This window comes from Marmota monax, unplaced genomic scaffold (genome assembly GCF_021218885.2).
Source record: "Marmota monax isolate L192 unplaced genomic scaffold, Marmota_monax_Labrador192_F-V1.1 WCK01_AAM20220418_F8-fsc00151, whole genome shotgun sequence".
Classification (NCBI taxonomy): Eukaryota; Metazoa; Chordata; class Mammalia; order Rodentia; family Sciuridae; genus Marmota; species Marmota monax.
This window is the reverse complement of record NW_026694226.1, coordinates 3,278,374-3,298,496: the sequence shown is the minus strand read 5'-3', so window position 1 is coordinate 3,298,496 and position 20,123 is coordinate 3,278,374. Positions and strand designations below refer to the sequence as shown.

General features: G+C 43.8%; 1 protein-coding gene across 7 annotated transcripts in view; it reads left to right on the top strand.

Annotated features, from left to right (window-relative positions):
- Positions 1 to 20,123, top strand: part of Ikzf4 (IKAROS family zinc finger 4) — a 30,999-nt gene that overhangs the window by 326 nt on the left and 10,550 nt on the right. The window contains exons 1-5 of one of the 7 annotated variants that reach the window (XM_046466618.2): positions 12,232 to 12,274; positions 13,505 to 13,584; positions 15,870 to 16,019; positions 17,755 to 17,848; positions 19,364 to 19,468. In XM_046466618.2, the coding sequence (XP_046322574.1) occupies positions 15,933 to 16,019; positions 17,755 to 17,848; positions 19,364 to 19,468 (286 nt within the window). In that variant the 5' untranslated portion in view covers positions 12,232 to 12,274; positions 13,505 to 13,584; positions 15,870 to 15,932. Of the gene's footprint in view, positions 1 to 11; positions 12,275 to 13,504; positions 13,585 to 15,622; positions 16,020 to 17,754; positions 17,849 to 19,363; positions 19,469 to 20,123 lie in introns of those variants that run through there. The other 6 variants (XM_046466619.1, XM_058586169.1, XM_046466617.2 and 3 more) reach the window with 6 other exon arrangements.

The following is a 20,123-nucleotide window of genomic DNA, read 5'->3' as shown; positions in this document are numbered from 1 at the left end:
GTTAGCTTGCCTGGGGCACTTTGGCTTGAGGCCCCAGTATTGGGGCAGGGAGAGCAGGGATCTGAGGGTCCAAAGGCAGGAGGTGGGTCAAGCCAGAAGACTGAAAATAGGGAGCAACTGGCATGCACGAGGCTTCTCCGTGGGTATGGCTAGGGTGGAACAGAGGGACAGCCGGGAAAGGAGAGGGTATCAGAGGACGAGAATCGAGAAGACTGGAGGAAAAAACATAGGCCTAGGTGAGAACATCTGGGAAGCAATGAGCAAAGTGGGAGAGATGTGTTAGAGAAGAAACTTGGGATGGAGTGCTGTCTACAGTACTAGTTGGGGTAAGAAGTGTAAGGAACTTGGGAAGCAAGGCTGGGAAGGAAGGGATTCACTGTATAAGAGTCCTAAGAAAGAAATGCAATCTAGGAAGCCCTAGGGAAGACATCCTGATGGAATTACAAACTTGGGGAGCACTCCCTGCTTCTTCAGTACTAAAACAGCCCTCCATGTGCCTTTTTGTATAGACCCATCCCCAGTTATTTCCTTACCCCTTGTCTGCTAGAGTTGTAGATTTTCACTTTTAAATTTTTATTGGATTTCTGTTTTGTTTTCTTTTGTTTAAATTATGGCTAGTCCTGTCTTGGGGACAGTAGAATGTTTAGTGGAATATGGACCTTTAGATATGAGATATTTGAGAACTAAGGTAACCCATTTACCCCTTCAGATCAAGAATTTACTTGACTCTGCTTCCAGGAAGATTTGATGCATTACCAACCACTGTGTGTCCAGCTTTGCATACCTTATTTGGCCTCTTCTCTCATAAGCAAAATTATCTGTGTGAGTCTTATCTATTCTTACATGTTTAGTAACTTCTATTGTACCTGTCTTAATGGTCTAAGACCTCAAAGCATCCATGGTAACTTTGGTATCCTCCTGACCTGCTCACCTGTCAGCTTTAGGCCTTCCATCCCTATGGCCATCCAGAAGACCATTGGGACCTGGCTATCTCTCTTCACTGATGCTGCTTATTTTGCTTGTGTGAAAGTACACATATCCTTAAGAAGCATGAAAAACAGGTGTCTGACTTCCTTGAATATTTCTAGTTAAGTAGGATTTTGAGGAAAGGACCAGATAAAAGGCTAAGTAAGATAATCTTTGAAAGCATAGTGCCTTGATTAATAGGCATGTAAGAAATGCCTAGGAATGGGCTGGGGTTGTGGCTCAGTGGTAGAGTGCTTGCCTGGCATGTGTGAGGCACTGGGTTCAATCCTCAGTGCCACATAAAAATAAAGGTATTGTGTCCATCTACAACTAAATATATTAAAAATAATTTTTAAAAAATGTTGGCCAGTAAGTCAGTGAATCTTCCTTGGCGGTATGCAAGGGACTTCAGGCTTCCCTACTAACAACCTAAAGCTGGAATCCAGGTGCCCCTTGGATCATGAGAACAGTCAGATGAGTGACTCCTGAGATAAAGTCTTAGAAGAAAATAATCCTACCATTGGGGAGTAGAGAGGTTTCACTGGAGCTTCTGGAGTGGGCCTCAGGGTAGTGGAAGCTACCCTCTTTTGGGCAGCCTCAGAATTGTATCTTGTCGTAGTCACTAGATATTGATGTGTCATGCACAAGATGTAATGTCTTTGTGGCCATTGAGTGCAGTTAGTTGTTTTTTGGCTTCTAGGCAGTCCTCTTCCTCTCAGTAGGTTAAAGGCAAGGCATATTTTAGGACGTACTCAGAAATAAATCCTAACTTTTTTCCAATGAAAATGCAACTGAACGTTTCTTTTTATTTCCTCTTAGTTTCAAATCTGAAACTTGTACTTCCCAGCATGGGAGAAACTTATCCTTCCTTATACTCTACCCCAGTCCCCAACATCCACAAAGGAATTCTTTACTCTTAGATTGGTGCACTATCTCCCTCCCTCTCTGTACCCCCCAGGCCCCCACCAGAGTAGTTAAGGAAATTAAAGATAAGTTGATATTGAGCAGATATTTTTAGCCTTATTTTAATCTGCAGGAACAATAAGAGTGTGGGACCCTGTTGGTATGAACAATGTCACAGGCAGAGGGACTCCCTTTCTTTATTGGTCTCTTGACTGATTGCTGGAGAAAACTTGGAATTCTAGGCTTTATGATTTGCCTTCTTTTCTTAGTAGAGTTATGGACTCTGTTCTGGAAACAGAGAGACAGGGTCAAGGTTTAACAGACAAAAACATCTTAAAAAGTACACTGCTGATTATGAATGAGCTGGTCCCTGGATGTTGTATCCACCTTGTAGACTCTGATGCGACACACTTGCTGGAGTAATCCCTAAATCAAGGAATGTTGTTCTATTGTAACAAGACTTAGCATCAGACTTTGTTTGGTATTTTCCTCAGGCCCATAATTTCTGAAAAGAGACATGGCAGTAAGAGGATTAGTTCTTCTCTTATGCATAAGTCCTTGTTTCCAGTTCAAGGATTTAAGTCACCAAGATGAAGATCTAAAAACTGTTCACCTTATAACCTAAGAAAGAAGGCAAGTAAGGTGGCCCAAACCTTCTAGTTGCAGTGAGATTAAACTTTCTACTCCAGAGAAGAGAACCACTGGAAGATTCTAATGGTGCTACTTCTGTTGTCAAACACATAAATGACTCTGGGCTTAGTTTCTTCTGTTAAAAATCATGGGATTATAGATCATTTCTTAACTCCATTCCAACACCTGTCCTAGGCCCTCCATACAAAGAAGAGAGGCTTATCAAACTTGTTTGTCAAAGCAAGATTCTTTGTTAGCAGAGAAGCCTAAGAAATATTTCTCTCTCTCTCTCGCTCTCTCGCTCTCTCGCTCTCTCTCTCTCAATGGTGCTAGGGATCAAACTCAGGGCCTCACACATGCCAGGCAGGTACTCTACCACTGAATCATATTGCCAGCCCCAAAATGAACTCTTTTGATTAGTGTGTATTAGGGACTTTGAGCCAAAATTGCTACTAAAGATAGTTATTCCCATCTCTCCCACATTTTTGTCATTTTTATCACCTTACCCCAATCAGAATAGTTAATGGTAATTTCAAACACTTGAGAGAACTATTCCTGTTTTGAGCAACTTTGGCTTCAAAACTGATTATTAGCTGGACATGGTGGCATATGCCTATAATCCCAGTGGCTTGGGAAGCTAAGACAGGAGGATTCACATTCAAAGCCAGCCTCAGTAGCTTAGCAAGGCCCTAAGCAACTTAGCAAGACCCTGTCTTAAAATAAAATATAAAAAGGGCTGGGAATGTTGCTCAGTGATTAAGTGCCCCTGGGCTCAATCCCCTGTAACAAATGGGGGAAAAAAAAAAAGACTGATTATTATAAAACTCAAATTGAACTCCCCTGCTCTATTTTTCCCAGCTGCCCAAGCATACAACTGAACAGCAGTGACCTTGTGGGGCCTTTTCATAAATATTTGTGTACTCAGAGATATATCAAAAAAACCCAGAAAGTATCTTGTGCATCACACCAGGCAATTTAAAGTGTTACATTGGCCCTTTTCCTTAGTTCTTTACATCCTGCAGTGAGACATGGGATTGTTTCTTCTCCCACCAATAAACCTCAGCCTTCTCTCTCTTCCAGTCTGCATAAGGAAGACAGGGAATCACAAAGAACAAGAGAAAAGATGTGCTTCATCTGAGATCTGAAAGGAGACAATGAGGTGACATTATTTTCCTCCACCCAGATGTTATGTTTCTACCTTTTACCTTTTCTTATTTTAGAGACTGGCCATTCCTAGGATAATTGGGAATTCATATCCTCTGCTCTGCTCTTCAAGCATTTGGATAATAAAGCTGAGCTGTCTTCATGTGTATTATACATACACAGCCACCATCTACAACCTGGTAAAATCTGAGGTCTTTCTTCTATAAAGACAGATACATGAAATAAAGGTTGCTGAGTTTCCTTCAAAAGCTTCTAGGTGTATCCTACAGATTATTTCAGAGCTTCAACTTGCTCTCTATGTCTAGGTCTGTGTTTTGGAAAGGGGGATGCAGTTTGCAGACAATGCCTAATTCCATATCTTCCCAGCCCTTTCCCTATCCCTAATTCTGCAAAGCCCTGGTAGAGAATAGAGCCAGCTATGTGACTCCAACATATTTTTGTTCATGTCTTATTCAGTTCAGGAAGGCACAGACAGGAGAGGATGATGCTGTGGGTTTGGTCTACTTGGAGTACCTGAACTGCTCACACCCAAGGCACATGGGAAGTTCTTTCTTATTAAGAATCACTGGGCTGGTGGGGGGCGGTTGGGGTTGTGGCTCAATGGTAGAATGCTCATCTACCACGTACAGGGACCTGGGCTCAATCCTCAGCACCACATAGAAAATAAATAAATAAAATGAAGATTTTGTGTCCAACTACAACTAAAAAATAAACATTAAAAAAAAAAAAAAAAAAAAAAAAGAACCACTGGGCTCCACCACAGAACCCAGGTCCTAAGGGAAACCAGATAAAAATTTCCACTTCTCCCAGCTGCAGTTTGGGAATAATAACCAAAAGGATGACATGGAGCCTTGCCACTGTCTCCATCTTCACCCTCTTTCTGAACATTCTCCTTGCCACCTTTCTACCCATTAGGCCACAATGAGTATGTTTTATTTTTTATTTTTTTCAGTTCTGGGGATTGAACCCAGGATCTCACACATACTAGATGAATGCTTTACTACTGGGCTACAACCCCAGCCCCAATGAATGTGGTTGGTTGATTGGTAGGTTGATTTTGGTACTAGGGATTGAACCCAGGGGCACTTAACTACTAAGATATATCCCCAGCCCTTTCTGCTTTTTATTTGAGACAGGGTCTCTCTAAGTTGCTTAGGGCCTTGCTAAGGAGGCTGGCCATACACTTTTGATCCTCCTGTCTCAGCCTCTGGGGCTGCTGGGATTACAGACATGTGCCGCCTGGCCCCAGAACTTTTTATTTTTTATTTTGAAACAGTCTTATTAAATTGCGGAGGCTCACCTTGCATTTGCAATCCACCTGCATCAGTGTCTCAAGTAGCTGAGATTATAGTCGAGCACCACCCTGCCTGGCTTATGATTGTGTTTTAAATTCCAATTTTAGAGTATATAAGCAAAAATAACCAATATGGTTTTGACATTATAATGAAACCACAAATAACTGGAACAGGAACAGATTTCATGGATCAGCAATGCCTTTTGTTCAGCAGCAGAGTCAGGCATCAGAGGGGCTCACTTTCTGGGTAGAAAATGGCCTCTGGTTACAAAGGGATCTGGGTTTTTATAGGTTCCACTGAGGGGCAACTTTATTACTTCAACAGAATGTGTCAGTTTGGGCATTCAGGAAATAGGTTTAAAAATGTGAAACTTGTGGGCTGGCGATGTGGCTCAAGTGGTAGCGCGCTTGCCTGGCATGCGTGCGGCCCGGGTTCGATCCTCAGCACCACATACAAACAAAGATGTTGTGTCTACATAGTATTAAAATTAAAAAAAAAAAATGTGAAACTTGTTTTTACTGGGCAAGAATCGAAGGTCCAGAGCTCAGGCCCAGTGCTTATCTTGTCCTCCAACGCTCATTGTATTTTCACTGGGATAGGATTAATGTGTGGCTTCATTATCACTGGGAAAGAATATATTGTAAAAGAGTCAATATTTGTCCTCTTCTTATGGACTGCCATTTTAGGATTGATGTTCACCTCCTTCCCAGGGATTGTCTTATCACTGGGAGAGGATTTATTGGGAAATATTAGTTTTGCCTTCTTCCTCCCGCCTGCCTCCCAGGTCACACTCTCTTAGGGGGGTTGTCATTTTCCATATCCTTCAGAGTATCATTGAATAAAACCGGATCCTTTGGAGGATTTGAAGAGTTTTTATTACTAGTAATCCTGGGTTTAATCCTCAATACCAAAAAAAAAAGGTTGGAAAAATAAATAAATGTTGAGAGCCACAGTTTAGTTGGAATGACGCCTGGCATTTTGTTAGAGGGAATGGTTGAAAGGTGACCCTGCTCAGGGACTAGGGTGGCTCCAGGGATTAGGGCAGATCCTGCTGCCTCAGGGCACCTGCTACTTTGGAGCTCCCACTGAGTTCTCCCACTGAGTTCTCCAAGGGGTTCCGGGAGAATTGGTGGAGGGAGTGTATTCCCGGGAAGTGTGGGTAGAGTGCCGGTGAGAGTTCCGGAATAAAGAGTTGCTGTTTGAACCTACAAGGCTTTGTGGCAGCTCGGTTATTTGTGCCCAGCCAGACTGCGGCATTTGGTGGCCCATACGGGGAACGCCTGAAGCTTGGAGGTAAGTGAATGAGATATCAAAAAAAGAGTCAAACCTAGGTGGTAACCAAGATGCTTTTTTTCAATATCTATTTTATTATTGCCTTTTCCCACATCATAAAGTTTCATTTTATTTTTGAGCTCATACAGACCTAGGTTAATGTTTTTCTAATCAGTTCTATTTTTTGACTGTGGAGTTTTTAAACATTGCAATGGAGATTTCACCTGTGAAAAGCTACAAGGCCTTTACTATTATGTTATGTGTTGTATGTATTATGTTATGTGTGCACACTTCTGTTTTGTGTTGTATATCTGTATGTGCGTATGTCCATATATCATATATGAGGAGCACTCATAAAAATATGGATCCAAATATTTTTTTTATTCACGTGATTTAAATGGTTTAATTTAAATTGGGTAAACAGCTATTGAGGATTGTTTTAATATGTGAACAAAAAAGGAGGTTAACAGATCTATTTACTTTCACCTTTCCTTTTCATTATATTTAATAATTCTCTTCAGGATAATGTAAATTGTTCAGAAAATTGCTTTCTTTTAGTGCCTGCTGAAATGTTACATAATTTTTCTTAGCCATTATTGCCAGAATTCCTATCTTCATCCCAGTGCCGGTGAAGACAAAGATAAAACCAAACTACAGCTTCTGCGATAGCTATCACAACAAACTGTATAAACTGATGCATCAATAAATAATAACTCAGCAAGTGATGCTCAATCAAGGAGTCGATTTACTTTGGGAGGAAATGGACATATTAATAGATTCCTCTGCTTTGAACTGTTTGCAGAACTTGCCTGGACTATGTATCACTTGCATGCATTGTGAACTATCTGTTGGTGCAGCGAATTATGGTAGTGCTGGGGTATCTTTGCTGATGGTGTCATCGGTGGTACAATTTTTCCAAAAAGAGCCGTCATTTGGCTTGGTGCCGTGGCATTTTGCATCCTCCTCCCTTCTGCTTGTGATGGTCTAAAATTTGGGGGCCAACAGAGGTGAGGCAAAGAACCTCACCCCCCAACTGGTGCAAAGGCCAAATTTGGGGGCCAATAGAAGTGAGGCAAAGAACCTCACCCCCGCACTGTTACAAAGGCCTATCCACAAGTATGGCTGTATGCTGGACCGGTAGCCAATGACGGATAAGATCCAATTACAATGGTACCAACCTAAGACAGGAGGCTGACGCCTTGAGGTCAGCTCATCTGATGACGGGTAAGGACCATATGTAGTATTAGACAACCTAAGACAGGTTTTTTAACCCTAAGCCACATGCTTGTTGTTTAATTAAACAGAAGGGGGGAGATGTTGAGAGCCACAGTTTAGTCAGAATGACACCTGGCATTTTGCTAGAGGGAATGGTTGAAAGGTGACCCTGCTCCGGAATAAGGCAGCTCCAGGATCAAGGCGGCTCTGGGATTAGGGCGGATGCTACTTTGGAGTTCCTGTTGAGTTCTCCTGGGGGTTCCGGGAGAATTTGGAGGGAGTGTATTCCCGGAGGTGTGGGTAGATGCCGGTGAGAGTTCGGGAATAAAGAGTTGCTGTTTGAACCTACAAGGCTTTGTGGCGGCTCGGTTATTTGTGCCCAGCCAGACTGCGGCAAATAAATAAAAAGTATTATGTTTATGTACAACTGAAAAAAAAAAAAAAAGTGAAGAATCTGAGAGGCTCAGTTGGGCACGCCTATAATCCCAGTGGTTCAGGAGGCTGAAGCAGGAGGGTGGAGAATTCAAAGTCAGCCTCAGTAAAAGCAAGACCTGAAGCAATTCAGTGAGACCCTGTCTCTAAATAAAATACAAAATAGAGCTGGGGATGTGGCTCAGTGATCAAGTGCCCCTGAGTTCAATCCCCAGTACCCCCGCCCAAAAAAAAAAAAAAAAGAATCTGAATATTGTTCAGTGGTAGAGTGCTTGCCTAGCATGTGTGAGGCCCTCCACCACTGGGGTTGGGGGGAAGCAGAAGGATGAGCTGGGAGGATCTTTGTTTCCAAAGGTTACAACGACCAATCTTTGCTCTCTGCTCACAGATTCTTCCATTTGAATTGGGAGGCTGGTTGTTTCTAGTTGGTTTGTATTCAGCTCACTGAGCTGAATTCACAGTACATGTGTGTCTACCTCCATCACTGGATGATGTTTATGTTACTTTAAAGCACTTTGAGCCAAACCTGTCTTGTATAACCAATTTCTCTTAACCTTCTCCTCCTGTAATATTAGCACTAATTTGACCCAGTTCCTCAAAGAGACACTAAGATCTGCCTGCCTGGGCAAGTAGGGGAGGAGGGGTTTTTAGGGATAAAGAATGGGATTGATGGGAGGGATGTGCTGAGGGGAGATTTGAACAAAAGGACAAGTACATCTGCTGATTTGCTCCTAGCTTTCAGAAAACCAGGACTGAGGACAACAGAGTCTCAATACCTCTAACTTCCAGAATCACCAACTTGGCATTTAGAGCAGTTGAAAGCAGCTAAGTATTGATTTTGCCCAAGATGTGTCACAGCACACCTGTTAAGAGCAATTAAGAAGTGGGAGAGCCAGGTGCAGTGATGCATGCCTGTAATCCCAGTGAGTTGGGAGGCTGAGGCAAGAGGATCCCAAGTTGGAGACCAGATTCAGTAACTTAATGAGACACTGTATCAAAATAAAAAAAATAAATAAAAAGGGCTGGGGATGTGGCTCAGTGGTTAAGCATCCCTGGGTTCAAGCCCCAGTACCCCTCCCCACCTCAAAATTTAGGAGAACAGGCATAATGGTTCACTCATATAATTCCAGGTACTGGGGAGACTGAGATGGGAAGATCCCTAGTTTGAGGCCAGCCTGGGCAACTTAATGACACCCTGTCTCAAAATGAAAAATAAAGAGGACTGGAAATGTAGCTTAATGGTAGAGCACATCTAGGTTCAATCCTCAGTACCGACAAATAAATTAATAAGAAAGAACAAGTTGAGTGGCTCTACAGAGAGAAATATGCTAATGCAATATTGTCTGTGTGTGTATGCCTGTGTGAACCAGGATCTAGATAAGCACTAGGTGGGCAGAGCAGTTGAATCATAGTATTCAGCTAACACTGATTCAGAGAGTGCATTTCATTCTTGCATTCTTGATCAAATAGTCCCAAAACAATTTCCAGAAGGGTCTAAAGGATTGCTCTCTGAGTTGGACTTTCTTCCTTGTAGTAAACTGCACTCTGCTACTTTGTGTGTGGGGAGAGGAGTGGGGGTATTGTGGATTTAACTCAGGGGTACTGTACCACTGAGCTACACCCCTAGGCTGGCTTCAAACCTGCAGTCCTGTCTGAGTCTCTGGAGTCACTGGGATTACATGAATGTGCCACTGTGCCTGGCTTGTTCTTCCTTTTTGAGTAACAGACCCCACTCCTACAGGGATCACACCAAAGAAAAGCGGCTTTAATTGCTGTTAGAATGAGCAGAAATCAAGAAAATCCATGAAAGCCTTGAGTAGCCTGGCTTTTGATAAAAAGCAATATGGTGTAATGGAAAGGGATCGCCATAGGGAGAGGCAGGAAACCAATGTTCTTGTTCCTTATTCCAGTCTCACTATGAGTTAAGGGACAAACAACTGCTCTGAGCTTCAGTTTCTCTGAGCAGAAAATGGAGGAAATCTGACTTGCTCTTGCTTTTTCTATATGGGGGAATGTATGAGAGAACTAATTCATGACACTTCAAACTTTGCAGGTGTTTTGAAAAATTCCAAAGGGGACTTTTGAAACTATTGATTTGGAAATGAAAGAGACCCCTATCTGGGCATGGTGGCACATATCTGTAACCAAGCAACCCCAAAGGCTGAGGCAGGAAGATTGCAAATTAGAGGTCAGCCAGGGCAACTTATTGAGACACTTTCTCAAAAAAAAAATAATAATAAAATAAATAAATATATATGTGTGTGTGTGTGTGTGTGTGTATAAATAAATAAAATGCTGAGGATGTAGCTCAGTGAAATAGCACCCTTGGCTTCAATCCCCAGTACCAAAATGGTGGCACATGTCTGTAATCCCAGAAAATTCCAGAGCAGCTTCAGCAGTTTAGCAAGATTCTGAGCAAATTAGCAAGATTCTGTATCAAAATAAAAACAATAAAAAGGACTGGGGATGTGGCTCAGTGGTAAAGCACTCCTGGGTTCAATCCCCAGTACTAAAGAGAGAGAGTGAGAGAAGAGAAAGAAATGAAAAAATAAGGAAATAGGGGTCAAATATAAATGTAGAGAATTTTCCCCTCACACCTAGGATTGAGACTACAAATCTTTCTGATGAAATGTAAGGGAGAGTTACTTTGCAGAGTGAAGCTAAACCCATGATTCAGGGTTTCTCATGAGCCTTCCTCCAGATAAGAATGAGGAAGGGGCAGGAAAACAGATACTTCTCTCCTGTGTACCTCCCTGAACCCTCTTACTCTCCCTACTTTGGTTTGTTTGTAGTATTACAAACAAACCAAATTTTCATCCATCTGCCTCTGTGACAGCTTTCAAAGAGTTTAAGAATCCTAGTGGTAGCTCAGGCTGTTACCTTGCTCCATTTTGGCTCCACCAAATCTGCCTCTGGGGCATTTGTTTTTTATTAGATGAATGGTAAAAAGCAATTTTAAATGTTTTTAAAATTTCACCAGCTAGATTTCCCCATCTTCTCAAAGGAGAAATCTTCTCCTATGGAGATAATTCATTGCAAAAATTATCACTTTTAATTGTTCTCTAGTTTTTTTGTTTTGCCATGCTGAGAATCACACCCAAGACCTCCTACATATTAGGCAAGTGCACTATCACTGAACTACATCGCCAGTCCTGTTCTCAGTTATTTGTTTGGTGGTGCTGGGGATTGAATCCAGGGCCTTGTGCATACAAGACAAACACTCTACCAACTGAGCTATATCCCCAGCCCAGTTATTAGTTTAATACTCTACTGCCAATTATTGCTCACCTTACCTCAAATAGACCAACCTGCTTTTTAATCTACCCATCTGCTTTTTAAAAAATAAGCATAACAAAGTAATTGACCAGAGGGTATAGAAAGCCACTTAAAAGGTTTGTTTAAGCCAGGCACAGTGGGTCATGTCTTTAATCCCTGCTACTCAATAGGCTGAGGCAGGAGGATGGACACTTCAAGACCAGGGCAATATTTTGAGACCTTGTCTCAGAATAAAAAGGGCTGGGATGTAGCTCAGTGGTAGAGCCTATATTTAGCACATACAGGGTTCAATCTCTAGCATCACCCCCTCCCACACACACATCAAATTTGTTTATACCTTCAGTAGAAAACTTATCACTGAGCCCTAAGGTGGGCTTCTTTCTATCATATTCCACCTTCCTGTTATCCCCACTCCTGCTGCACACCCCAAAAAAGAATCCCACAATCGGCACAGTGGTGCATGCCTGTAATCCCAGAGGCTTGGGAGGCTGAGGCAGGAGGATCGCAAGTTCAAAGCCAGCCTCAGCAATAATGAGGTGCTAAGCAACTCAGTAAGACCCTGTCTCCAAATAAAATACAAAATAGAGCTGGGGATGTGGCTCAGTGGTCGAGTGCCCCTGAGTTCAATCCCTGGTACCCAAAAAAAACAAAAGAATTCCATGAAAGACTGAATTGAGCTTATATTTTTTCCTACTCCTTCTTAACTGAGGTCTGGCATCTCTACAGGGCTGTTTCTTCATCTCTTGAGGGCTGAAGTATAAACTAGCTCCTATGGCATCAGCTCCACTACAGGGAGAAGGTATACTCTCAAAACCAAGACCATTCTAGACCAAGGTAGTATTTCTACCCCAGAGGCTGGGGAGGCCTGAAGAGGTTGTAGGTAGGAGGAAATCTTGGGGCTTGGAAGGCAGAGTACATTATTTTTCTCACCAGGACAAAGTACTTTAGGATAGTTTCAGACCATGCTTACGTGATCTTCTAGTTTTCTTGCTTACTCCAGAATGTTAAAAGAAAAACCTTATCCCTTCCTAGATCTGACTTCTAATAGCAGCTGTTTTCTCTTTAAACAGATCTCTTTAAGATGGACATAGAAGACTGCAATGGCCGCTCCTATGTATCTGGTATGCCTTCTATGTGTTTCATTTGGACAGGCTGGGAGCAGACACTGATCTGTGGGGCAGGGCAGAGAGCCTTTAACTCAAGCACACCACCTCAACATAAACATCAGTCATTGAGCTGACATTCACTTTTGGTGGTAGTTGATAGTGGCACACAATCATTTTGTGATTTTTATATTCCCTAAAATAGTAACTCTTTCCCAGACTTCTTGGGGAATAAGGAAGAGGAAAGGAAATAGGAGAGGACTATTAGTGGACACTATTAGAGGGATGATTTGAAGTAAATAGAAGATGTGGTTTCTTTTCCCATGCTCTGAAATAACCAGCCAAAATAAAATTCTGTCCCATCCAAGTAGAAAGTGGAGCAGTGTTTCAAACCTCAGAAGCCCACAGGGCCTAGGAAGGTGTATGAATGAAGTGAGCTAGGTCAGTTAGCAGAAGAGAATAGGAAGGACTGACATGAACTAGAGAACATACCTCAAGGAACAGCAGCTATTCAGAGTCCACTAGTGATTGCCATATGGTAATTTGTATCTTCCAACTTTTCATTAGACATCAGAAATCTGAATTTTTATATGAAATAATTCTGTTTTACAATAATACTTTTTTTTCTGTACTGGAATTAAACCCAAGGATATTCTACCATTAAACTACATCCCTAAATTACTCAGACTGACCCCAAACTTGTAATCTTCCTGCCTCAGCCTCCTGAGTAGCTGGGATTGATTACAACTGTATGCCACCATGCCTGGCTGTCAGTGTTTTAGAAAATGTTCCATAACACAAGTCAAAACTATCTATGAGCTGAATTCAGCCCATGGACTACCAGTTTGCACCTTCAAAGGTAGGAATAGAGAGCCCAATTCACATTCCCCTCAATCCTTTTCCATAGTCTTAGCATGATATAGCTTTTCACACCTACCAAATATTCTTACTGAGGCAGAAGAAATCATTACATGTAGTATGAATTGCTTTTGGAGATATCAGAATAATCAGGTTTAACAATTTTAATGATGTAAAAAGAAATCAGAAACTTTATCCAGATCCTTTTCTGAGAGTATAGGAAAGAGTCTCTAAGATGGAAAGAATTATTTTTGGGACCATTAGAACGTCAGGGCAAGAAATGATTATAAGAGGTAAGGGAAGTCAGAATTAGGTTTTGATGTGATGAGTTTCCCCATCAGAAATCCAAGAACCATTGTTGTAATGACCTGTAGTTTGTTTTTACTCTAGAGTGGGACCAATGAAGGAATTATTGGCATGCACTACGAGAGATAGCAAGACGGGTGGGTCACACTCTGTGCAACACCCAGGTAATGTGCATAAGATGTTGACTCTGACCCATTTCTCATTTAAGAGAGAAGGAATTGGAATGGATAAAGACATTCAGTACCTGCCACATGCTGAACAGAATGACAGGGATCAGATGGGCTGATCCAATTGAAAAAGACTAATGGAACTAAGTCATGGTTCTAAGGAACCAGCCAGTCCTCCTACCTCCTGCTTAGTTAAGCCTATTCATTACTGAGCAAGAAATATGTTCAGGACCCTGCATTAGTGCTGGGGAGCACTCATATGGATAAAAACCAATCCCTCATGCAGAGTAGGTTAATGAGAAACTATGAAAGTTGCTGGGGGACTATCCCATGGGGCTCTTTTCAGTAGTGTCTCTAGAAACTACTGGATACTAGCAGAAAACTTCTGAGGATGTTTGCTTCACTGTGTCGTGAAATCAAACTTCACCTGCTTAGAGAAAGTTGGCATTTTCTAGATAAGAAACAGGCTCTGCACTGATGGTTCTTGATTGAGAGTAGAGGCCTAAAACTCCTTATCTGTGCTTTGAAAATTCTAGATGTCAGAAGCTACCTTAGAGGGAAAAACAAGATAGGGCTAACACTGGCTTTAAACAATGCCCCCTGTAGGACTGGGCATTGCTGAGACAGTTCACCCGAGGGGCATCTGAGAGCCCATCACTGACCCACCTTCTCCTGGATTGATATGGAAGCAGAGGGGTGGGCTACAGTGTACAACCCTCCTAATAAACACCACAGCTCCTTATCAGGTTGTCACTACTGTGTGCCTCCATGCCAGGTTGTATTCCCTCACCTGGCCACTGATGAAGGCAGTAGCTTTCCTGTTCTTTAAAGAGATTTTACCTCACAGAACCTGATTCAGAAAGTCCTTTTATTGTGTGTGTGTGTGTGTGGTGTGGTGGTGCACACCTGCAAGTTCAAGACCAACCTCAAGCAACTTAACAAGTCCCTAAGCAACTTAGTGAGACTCTTCTCAAAAAGTAAAAAGGGCTAGGGATATAGCTCAGTGGTAAAGTGCCCCTGGGCCGAATCCCCAGTACCCACTCTGCCAAAAGAACAAAAAGAAAAGTCCATTTTTTCCCTCTCCCTTTCTCTTTCTAAAGGCACAGATCATTATTACCATGAGAGAGAAAAGGAGTCCATTAATTTACAGCACAGATTTCTATACTCCCTTCCCACACATACATGCCCCTATCTTGCAAAAGAAATGTAGTTGCTCAAACCTAGCTCATGCAATTAATTGACTGAGCAATGCTTGTCCAAAGTATTATAGGGCTGTAAAATATTTAAGGGAACCTTAAGAGAAAAAGATCCAGGGGTAGGCAGCCCGAAGTTTCATGGCCCCTCCTATCCCCAAATTCTTGGAATTAGAAAATGTAGTCTTCCAAAGTAGGTCAGCTCCTCAGTGAACAGCTCCTCTGGAAGGGAAGGGAGCAGAGGCCTTGTCCTTTAAGAGGGTAGATTCATCCAGGGCTGTGGGCTGCTGGAGCCCCAGGGGCACAGGAAGGAGGAGAGGCCGGGAGTTTGTACCAACCTTTTTGCCTGGGATCTGAAAAGGCTCAGGGCCACAGAGCACCAGTATCCTGAGACCAGATTGTGCTGGGCCCTCTGATTGCTGGGAAAGGGGGCTGTCAGTCCCCAGACCTCCCTCCTGGAGGAGGAGGGGAAAAGGGAACACGGTGCCTGAGTTTGCTGGGGGAGGGGCTGTCTGCCAATTGGAAAGCCTTGAAGCTGCCCCGTGTCCTGGGCCCCATGACCTCTGGGGCCTTGGCTTCCCCAGCTGGCAGAGGATTGAGCCTTCCCTTGGGCCCCCCTTTTCTCCCTCCTGCCCGCAGGCCCATCCATCTCTCTCTCTCTCACTCTCTGTCTCTCTCTCTCTCACTCTCTGTCTCTCTCTCACTCTCTCTCTCTCTCTCTCCCTCCCTCCCTCCCTCCCTCCCTCCTCTCTCAAGCATTTGTCGTGCAGTTCTTCTTTGTCTGCTGGGCAGGAGGGCAAAAGCACCCACCTCCCCTCCCTGTATACCCCCCACCCCTTCACTGTCTTAGAAAAGGGATGCTGTAGCTTAGCATCCCCCCACCATACACATATATACATTTTCTCCAGCCCCCTCCCCAAGCACATCCAAGCGTGTTTTCTCCCTCTCTCTTTCTCTCTCATTCCACCCCCCGCCCCAACACACATACACTCTGGACTGAGCTGTTTCTTGCTGGCTGCAGCCGTGGGCCCCTGCTCACCGTGCCGCTGCCGCTGCCTGCGAAATGACGGCGGTTCCCCTCACTTCCAGGAATCCACGCTTCCTGGAAGGTGAGTGGCTGGGCTCACCCCTGCCTGCCACCGAGACGCAGACATGCACACACCACCCGCACTCCCTCGCCGTTTCCAAGGCGGCGGCCGTGTTCGCACCCCAGGGTCTCACCGGCAAGGGAAGGATAATGTAAGTTCAGGCAGAAGGCGGCTAGTGGAGGGGGGAAGGGGGGTGCTGGGGCTAGGGAGCCAATTCAGTAACAACTCCCAAGCCTGAGAGGGAGAGGATGGGGGCTGTGTGTGTGTAGCGGGGGAGGGGGCGTTCCTCCTTACACTTGCGGAGGATGGGAAAGGGTGTTTGGTGTTGCTAAGCAAAGACCATTGACTTGGACAGTGGGAGCTTGTGGTGACATCTTGATTAGGCCTTGGGGACAGAGGTACTGCTGCCTGGGGTGAAATACCAAAGCAGACCTGGGTGGGAATGGGTGATAGAGAATTGAGGTAAGGAATAGGCGCCTTGACAGCAAATGCCTCAGCCTGGAACCAAGATCTAAGGGGCCTCAGCCTCCTCCCCACAATAGAGCTGAGGATGGGCGTCTTTCTTTGCTCATGTACCCACTGTTCCCTGCTAGCAGGCTAGCATCCTGCCACCTGGAGCCCACAGTCAACAGAATAAGCAGTCAGGATGAGGTCCCTTGCAGAGAAGTGTGGAGGCTCGCTGAGCTCATGGCTGTTCTCTAGAGGTAGCCACTCTCTGAAAGGATGGGGAGAGGGCAGCGGGAGCAGAGGGCTTGTCTCCTTAAACATGTGAGACACATTTATCTTTTGCACTGCTTCCCAGTTCCTTGCCTCCTGTTTCTCTGCCCTTTACCTACCTCTCAGTTCCTCTGATGTGAACCTCATGATTTGGCTTTGCCCTCTGGGGGTTCAGCCAATCTATGATGACTTTGACCAAGAAAATTTCTCTAAGACATTAGAGCAGCCTTAATTCTTGGCTTTGACAGTCTGGGATTTCTTGGGAGTCCCAGGCATTTGAAATTCCCTCACTGAGGTTTCTGGGGCTGAGAGAGGAACTGCTGAATTTTCTAAATCCAACTCTAGTCCCCTTCACCCTCTGGCTAGAATTCAAAAATCCCTGGAGCCCCACAAATACTTGCTGACCCCCAAAACAAATTCAGTCTTATGTTTTAGTCCCATGAAAGTAGACTTAATCCTGTTTTCTCTCTTACCTTTATCCTAGGGAGGGCAATAGCATCAGTAAGCCTTTGGAATTACTGGTGGACTTGAGGCTCCTGGAGCTTTCTCACCTGTTTCCAGGCCTTAATTGGGAAAGCCACAGATGCTTTCTCCTCAGTGTCCTTAAATATTCCTTTAAGGATACCTTTCCCATATAGTAAGCCCCTGGCCCCATAAGGCAGCCTCAGCCCTGGTAAGCTGAGGCTAGCTATGGATTTCAGCAAGCTCACCTATCCTTTTAGGATCAAGGTCTAGCACCAGGCCCTGTTCTTTCCCTGTAACTAATATCAAGTGATTTAGAGCAAGTCACTACTAACATTTGAAAATGAATAAGAAGATGCCCTTTTCAGACCTTCTAACCTTGGTAATCCTACACTTAATGGAAAGGTCATATTTTAAAACTGGGTCTGAGTCCACAAGTCTTAACCCACAGTCCTGAGATGCTCGCTTCATGATATGTGTGTGGTTCTGATTTCAGGCAACTTTTCAAGGAAGCCATGGCTCACCTAAAGAGCCCCAGCTGGGAAAACTCAGATTCAAGCTATACATAAGGCTTTTTCTATAGATAGTGAACAAATTTCCTCAGGTTTTGATGGGATAGCATGGGGGAAATGGGACTCTTAGGAGAGGATATGAATGGGAAATGGTCCCAAAGTCCTGAGTGGTTGTTTTCTTCCCACTGACCAAAGCTGGAGAGGGATCCCTCAGGAGGGTGTGTTCCGGATTTCTTGCCTCAGGCCCAAGACTCCAACCATTTTATAATGGAATCTTTATTTTGTGAAAGTAAGTATGTGCATAGCTGGGCAATTGGGTAAAGTACTAATAGGTGGACTTTAGGGATGAATTTTAGGGTTTGTCTCTCCTCTCTCTCTCCCTCTCCCTCTCTGTCTCTGTCTGTCTGTCTGTCTCTCTCTCCCCCCTCTCTCATCCATATTTAGGCCTATGTGCACATAACAATGCATGTTCATGTTAGCAGATAATATAGAAGGCTATGGGTATGTTTATTTCAGTAGGTATGTTCTCTTTATTCTCTATGTAGCTACATATTGCTTTGTGTCTGTATATGTGTTTATCTACATGTGTTTTTATTTCACTGTTATATTTATGCAGAAGATTGTGGGGAGGAGGGATTTTTTAAAAGACACTCATATTTTCAGGTATGTTATTTGATTTTTGAAAACATTATGATACTCTCACAAGCATTTTACAAAACAATTTATCAAGAAATTAAAATGAATATATTGAGGGTAAACTCATTATTTAATTCTCAAGGGAACATCAAATAGTAAATATGTGACTGAAATCAGATCAGCTTTCTGAAGTACTCAAATTTTTTGCTGAATTTTGAAAGTGTAATGGACCCAACTCCCCCTGGGACAGTGATTCCCAGTTGGCTGAATAAGTGATGGTCAAGGAATGGGCACTTACTCTCTGTGACCTGATCCCAGCTCCACCACTACCAGCTATGTGACCTTAGATAAGTAACATAATCTCTCTTATGACTCCTTATCTGAAAAATTAACACAATATTATTTTGTAGAGTTGTTTTAAAGATCAAAGGAGATAATTCATTTATCTGGGTTCTATATAGAATAATGCCTGGCACATAGTAAGCACCAGAAACATTAGCTACTATTACTGTTGTTACTAATATTATTATTAGATTCAGGGACAATTCCAACTGCCCTTCCTACAGATCCTGAACCCGGTAGTGGGCCTCCAGAAAGGAACAGGAGGACTGGACATGGTGGTACTGTAATTCCAGTGACTCAGGAGGGCTGAGACAAGAGGATCACAAGTTCAAAGCCAGTCTTAGCAACTTAGCAAGGCCCTAAGCAACTTAATAAGACCCTGTCTCAAAAATAAAAGGGGCTAGGGATGTGGCTCAGTGGAAAAGCACCCCTGGGTTCAATCCCTGATACCAAAAGAAAAGAAAGGAACAGTAGGAAAGAACATTGTTCTAATTCACCTCCTCTTCAGGCCCCTATTTTCCTCTCTACCCTGGCCCGCCCAGCCAGTCCTGCTTCCTGCAGACGTCAGGCAGTGATGCTCTTCCCCTCAGGCCTAGATAAAGGTAGAGTAGACAAGGCCCAGCACTGAGCTCACGGAAGTTGGCATTGGGCACTAAGCTGGTAGGGGCACAAGGTATGGTGCCATGCATACAACACAGCTTTGTACATGGCTATGGGATTAGTGTTTGTGAAGTTTAACTGAATTTTTTTAAAAATTAGGCAATGGACAGTATATGGCTCTAGCCCCAGCCCCAGCTTTACCTGCCTTCTTGTTCTCTCCTCTAAGGTAGCGGGGACTCATCTCTGGAGAAGGAGTTCCTTGGGGCCCCAGTGGGGCCCTCGGTGAGCACCCCCAACAGCCAGCACTCTTCTCCCAGCCGCTCACTCAGTGGTAAGTCAAACTCCTACCCCTCCTGGCACTCAGCACCCCTATTTTTGTTTGGCCCGCAATTCACCTTCCATAGGCAACCATTTTCCCATCATCACCTCCTTCTGGTCTCCTGCTTAGAGTCTCTAAAACCATGAAAGAACTGGACCTGGTGGCCCACACCTCTAACCCCAGCAACCTGGGAGGCTGAGGCAGGAGGATCACAAATTCTAGGGCAACCTCAGCAACTTGGGAGGCCCTAAGCAACTTAGCCCTAAGACCCTGTCTCAAAATAAAAAACAAAAAGGACTGGGAATGTAATTCAGTGGTTAAGCACCACTGGGTTTAATCCCCAGTACCAAAATAAATAAATAAATGCATAAAGGAGTTTAGCATCTGGCTTCTGAAAACAGTAGTCACTGCCAGACAAGGGTGGAACACATGGGTGGCATTAAGATGAAGTAGGTAAATTCTGGAACTGGAGAAGTCGGTAGATAGAAATGGTCATTAGAGATTGATAGGAAACAGAGTAAAAGGACCTCATCTCCCCATACCATGTACTCCTGCCCAGGCAGGAGCTCCCTGACTGCCCCTCCCCAGTTGGCCCTAGATCTATGACATTCTCTAAATGGTTGAAATAGCCAGGAATGTAGGTCAGAGCTAGAGCCAAAGCCTTCTC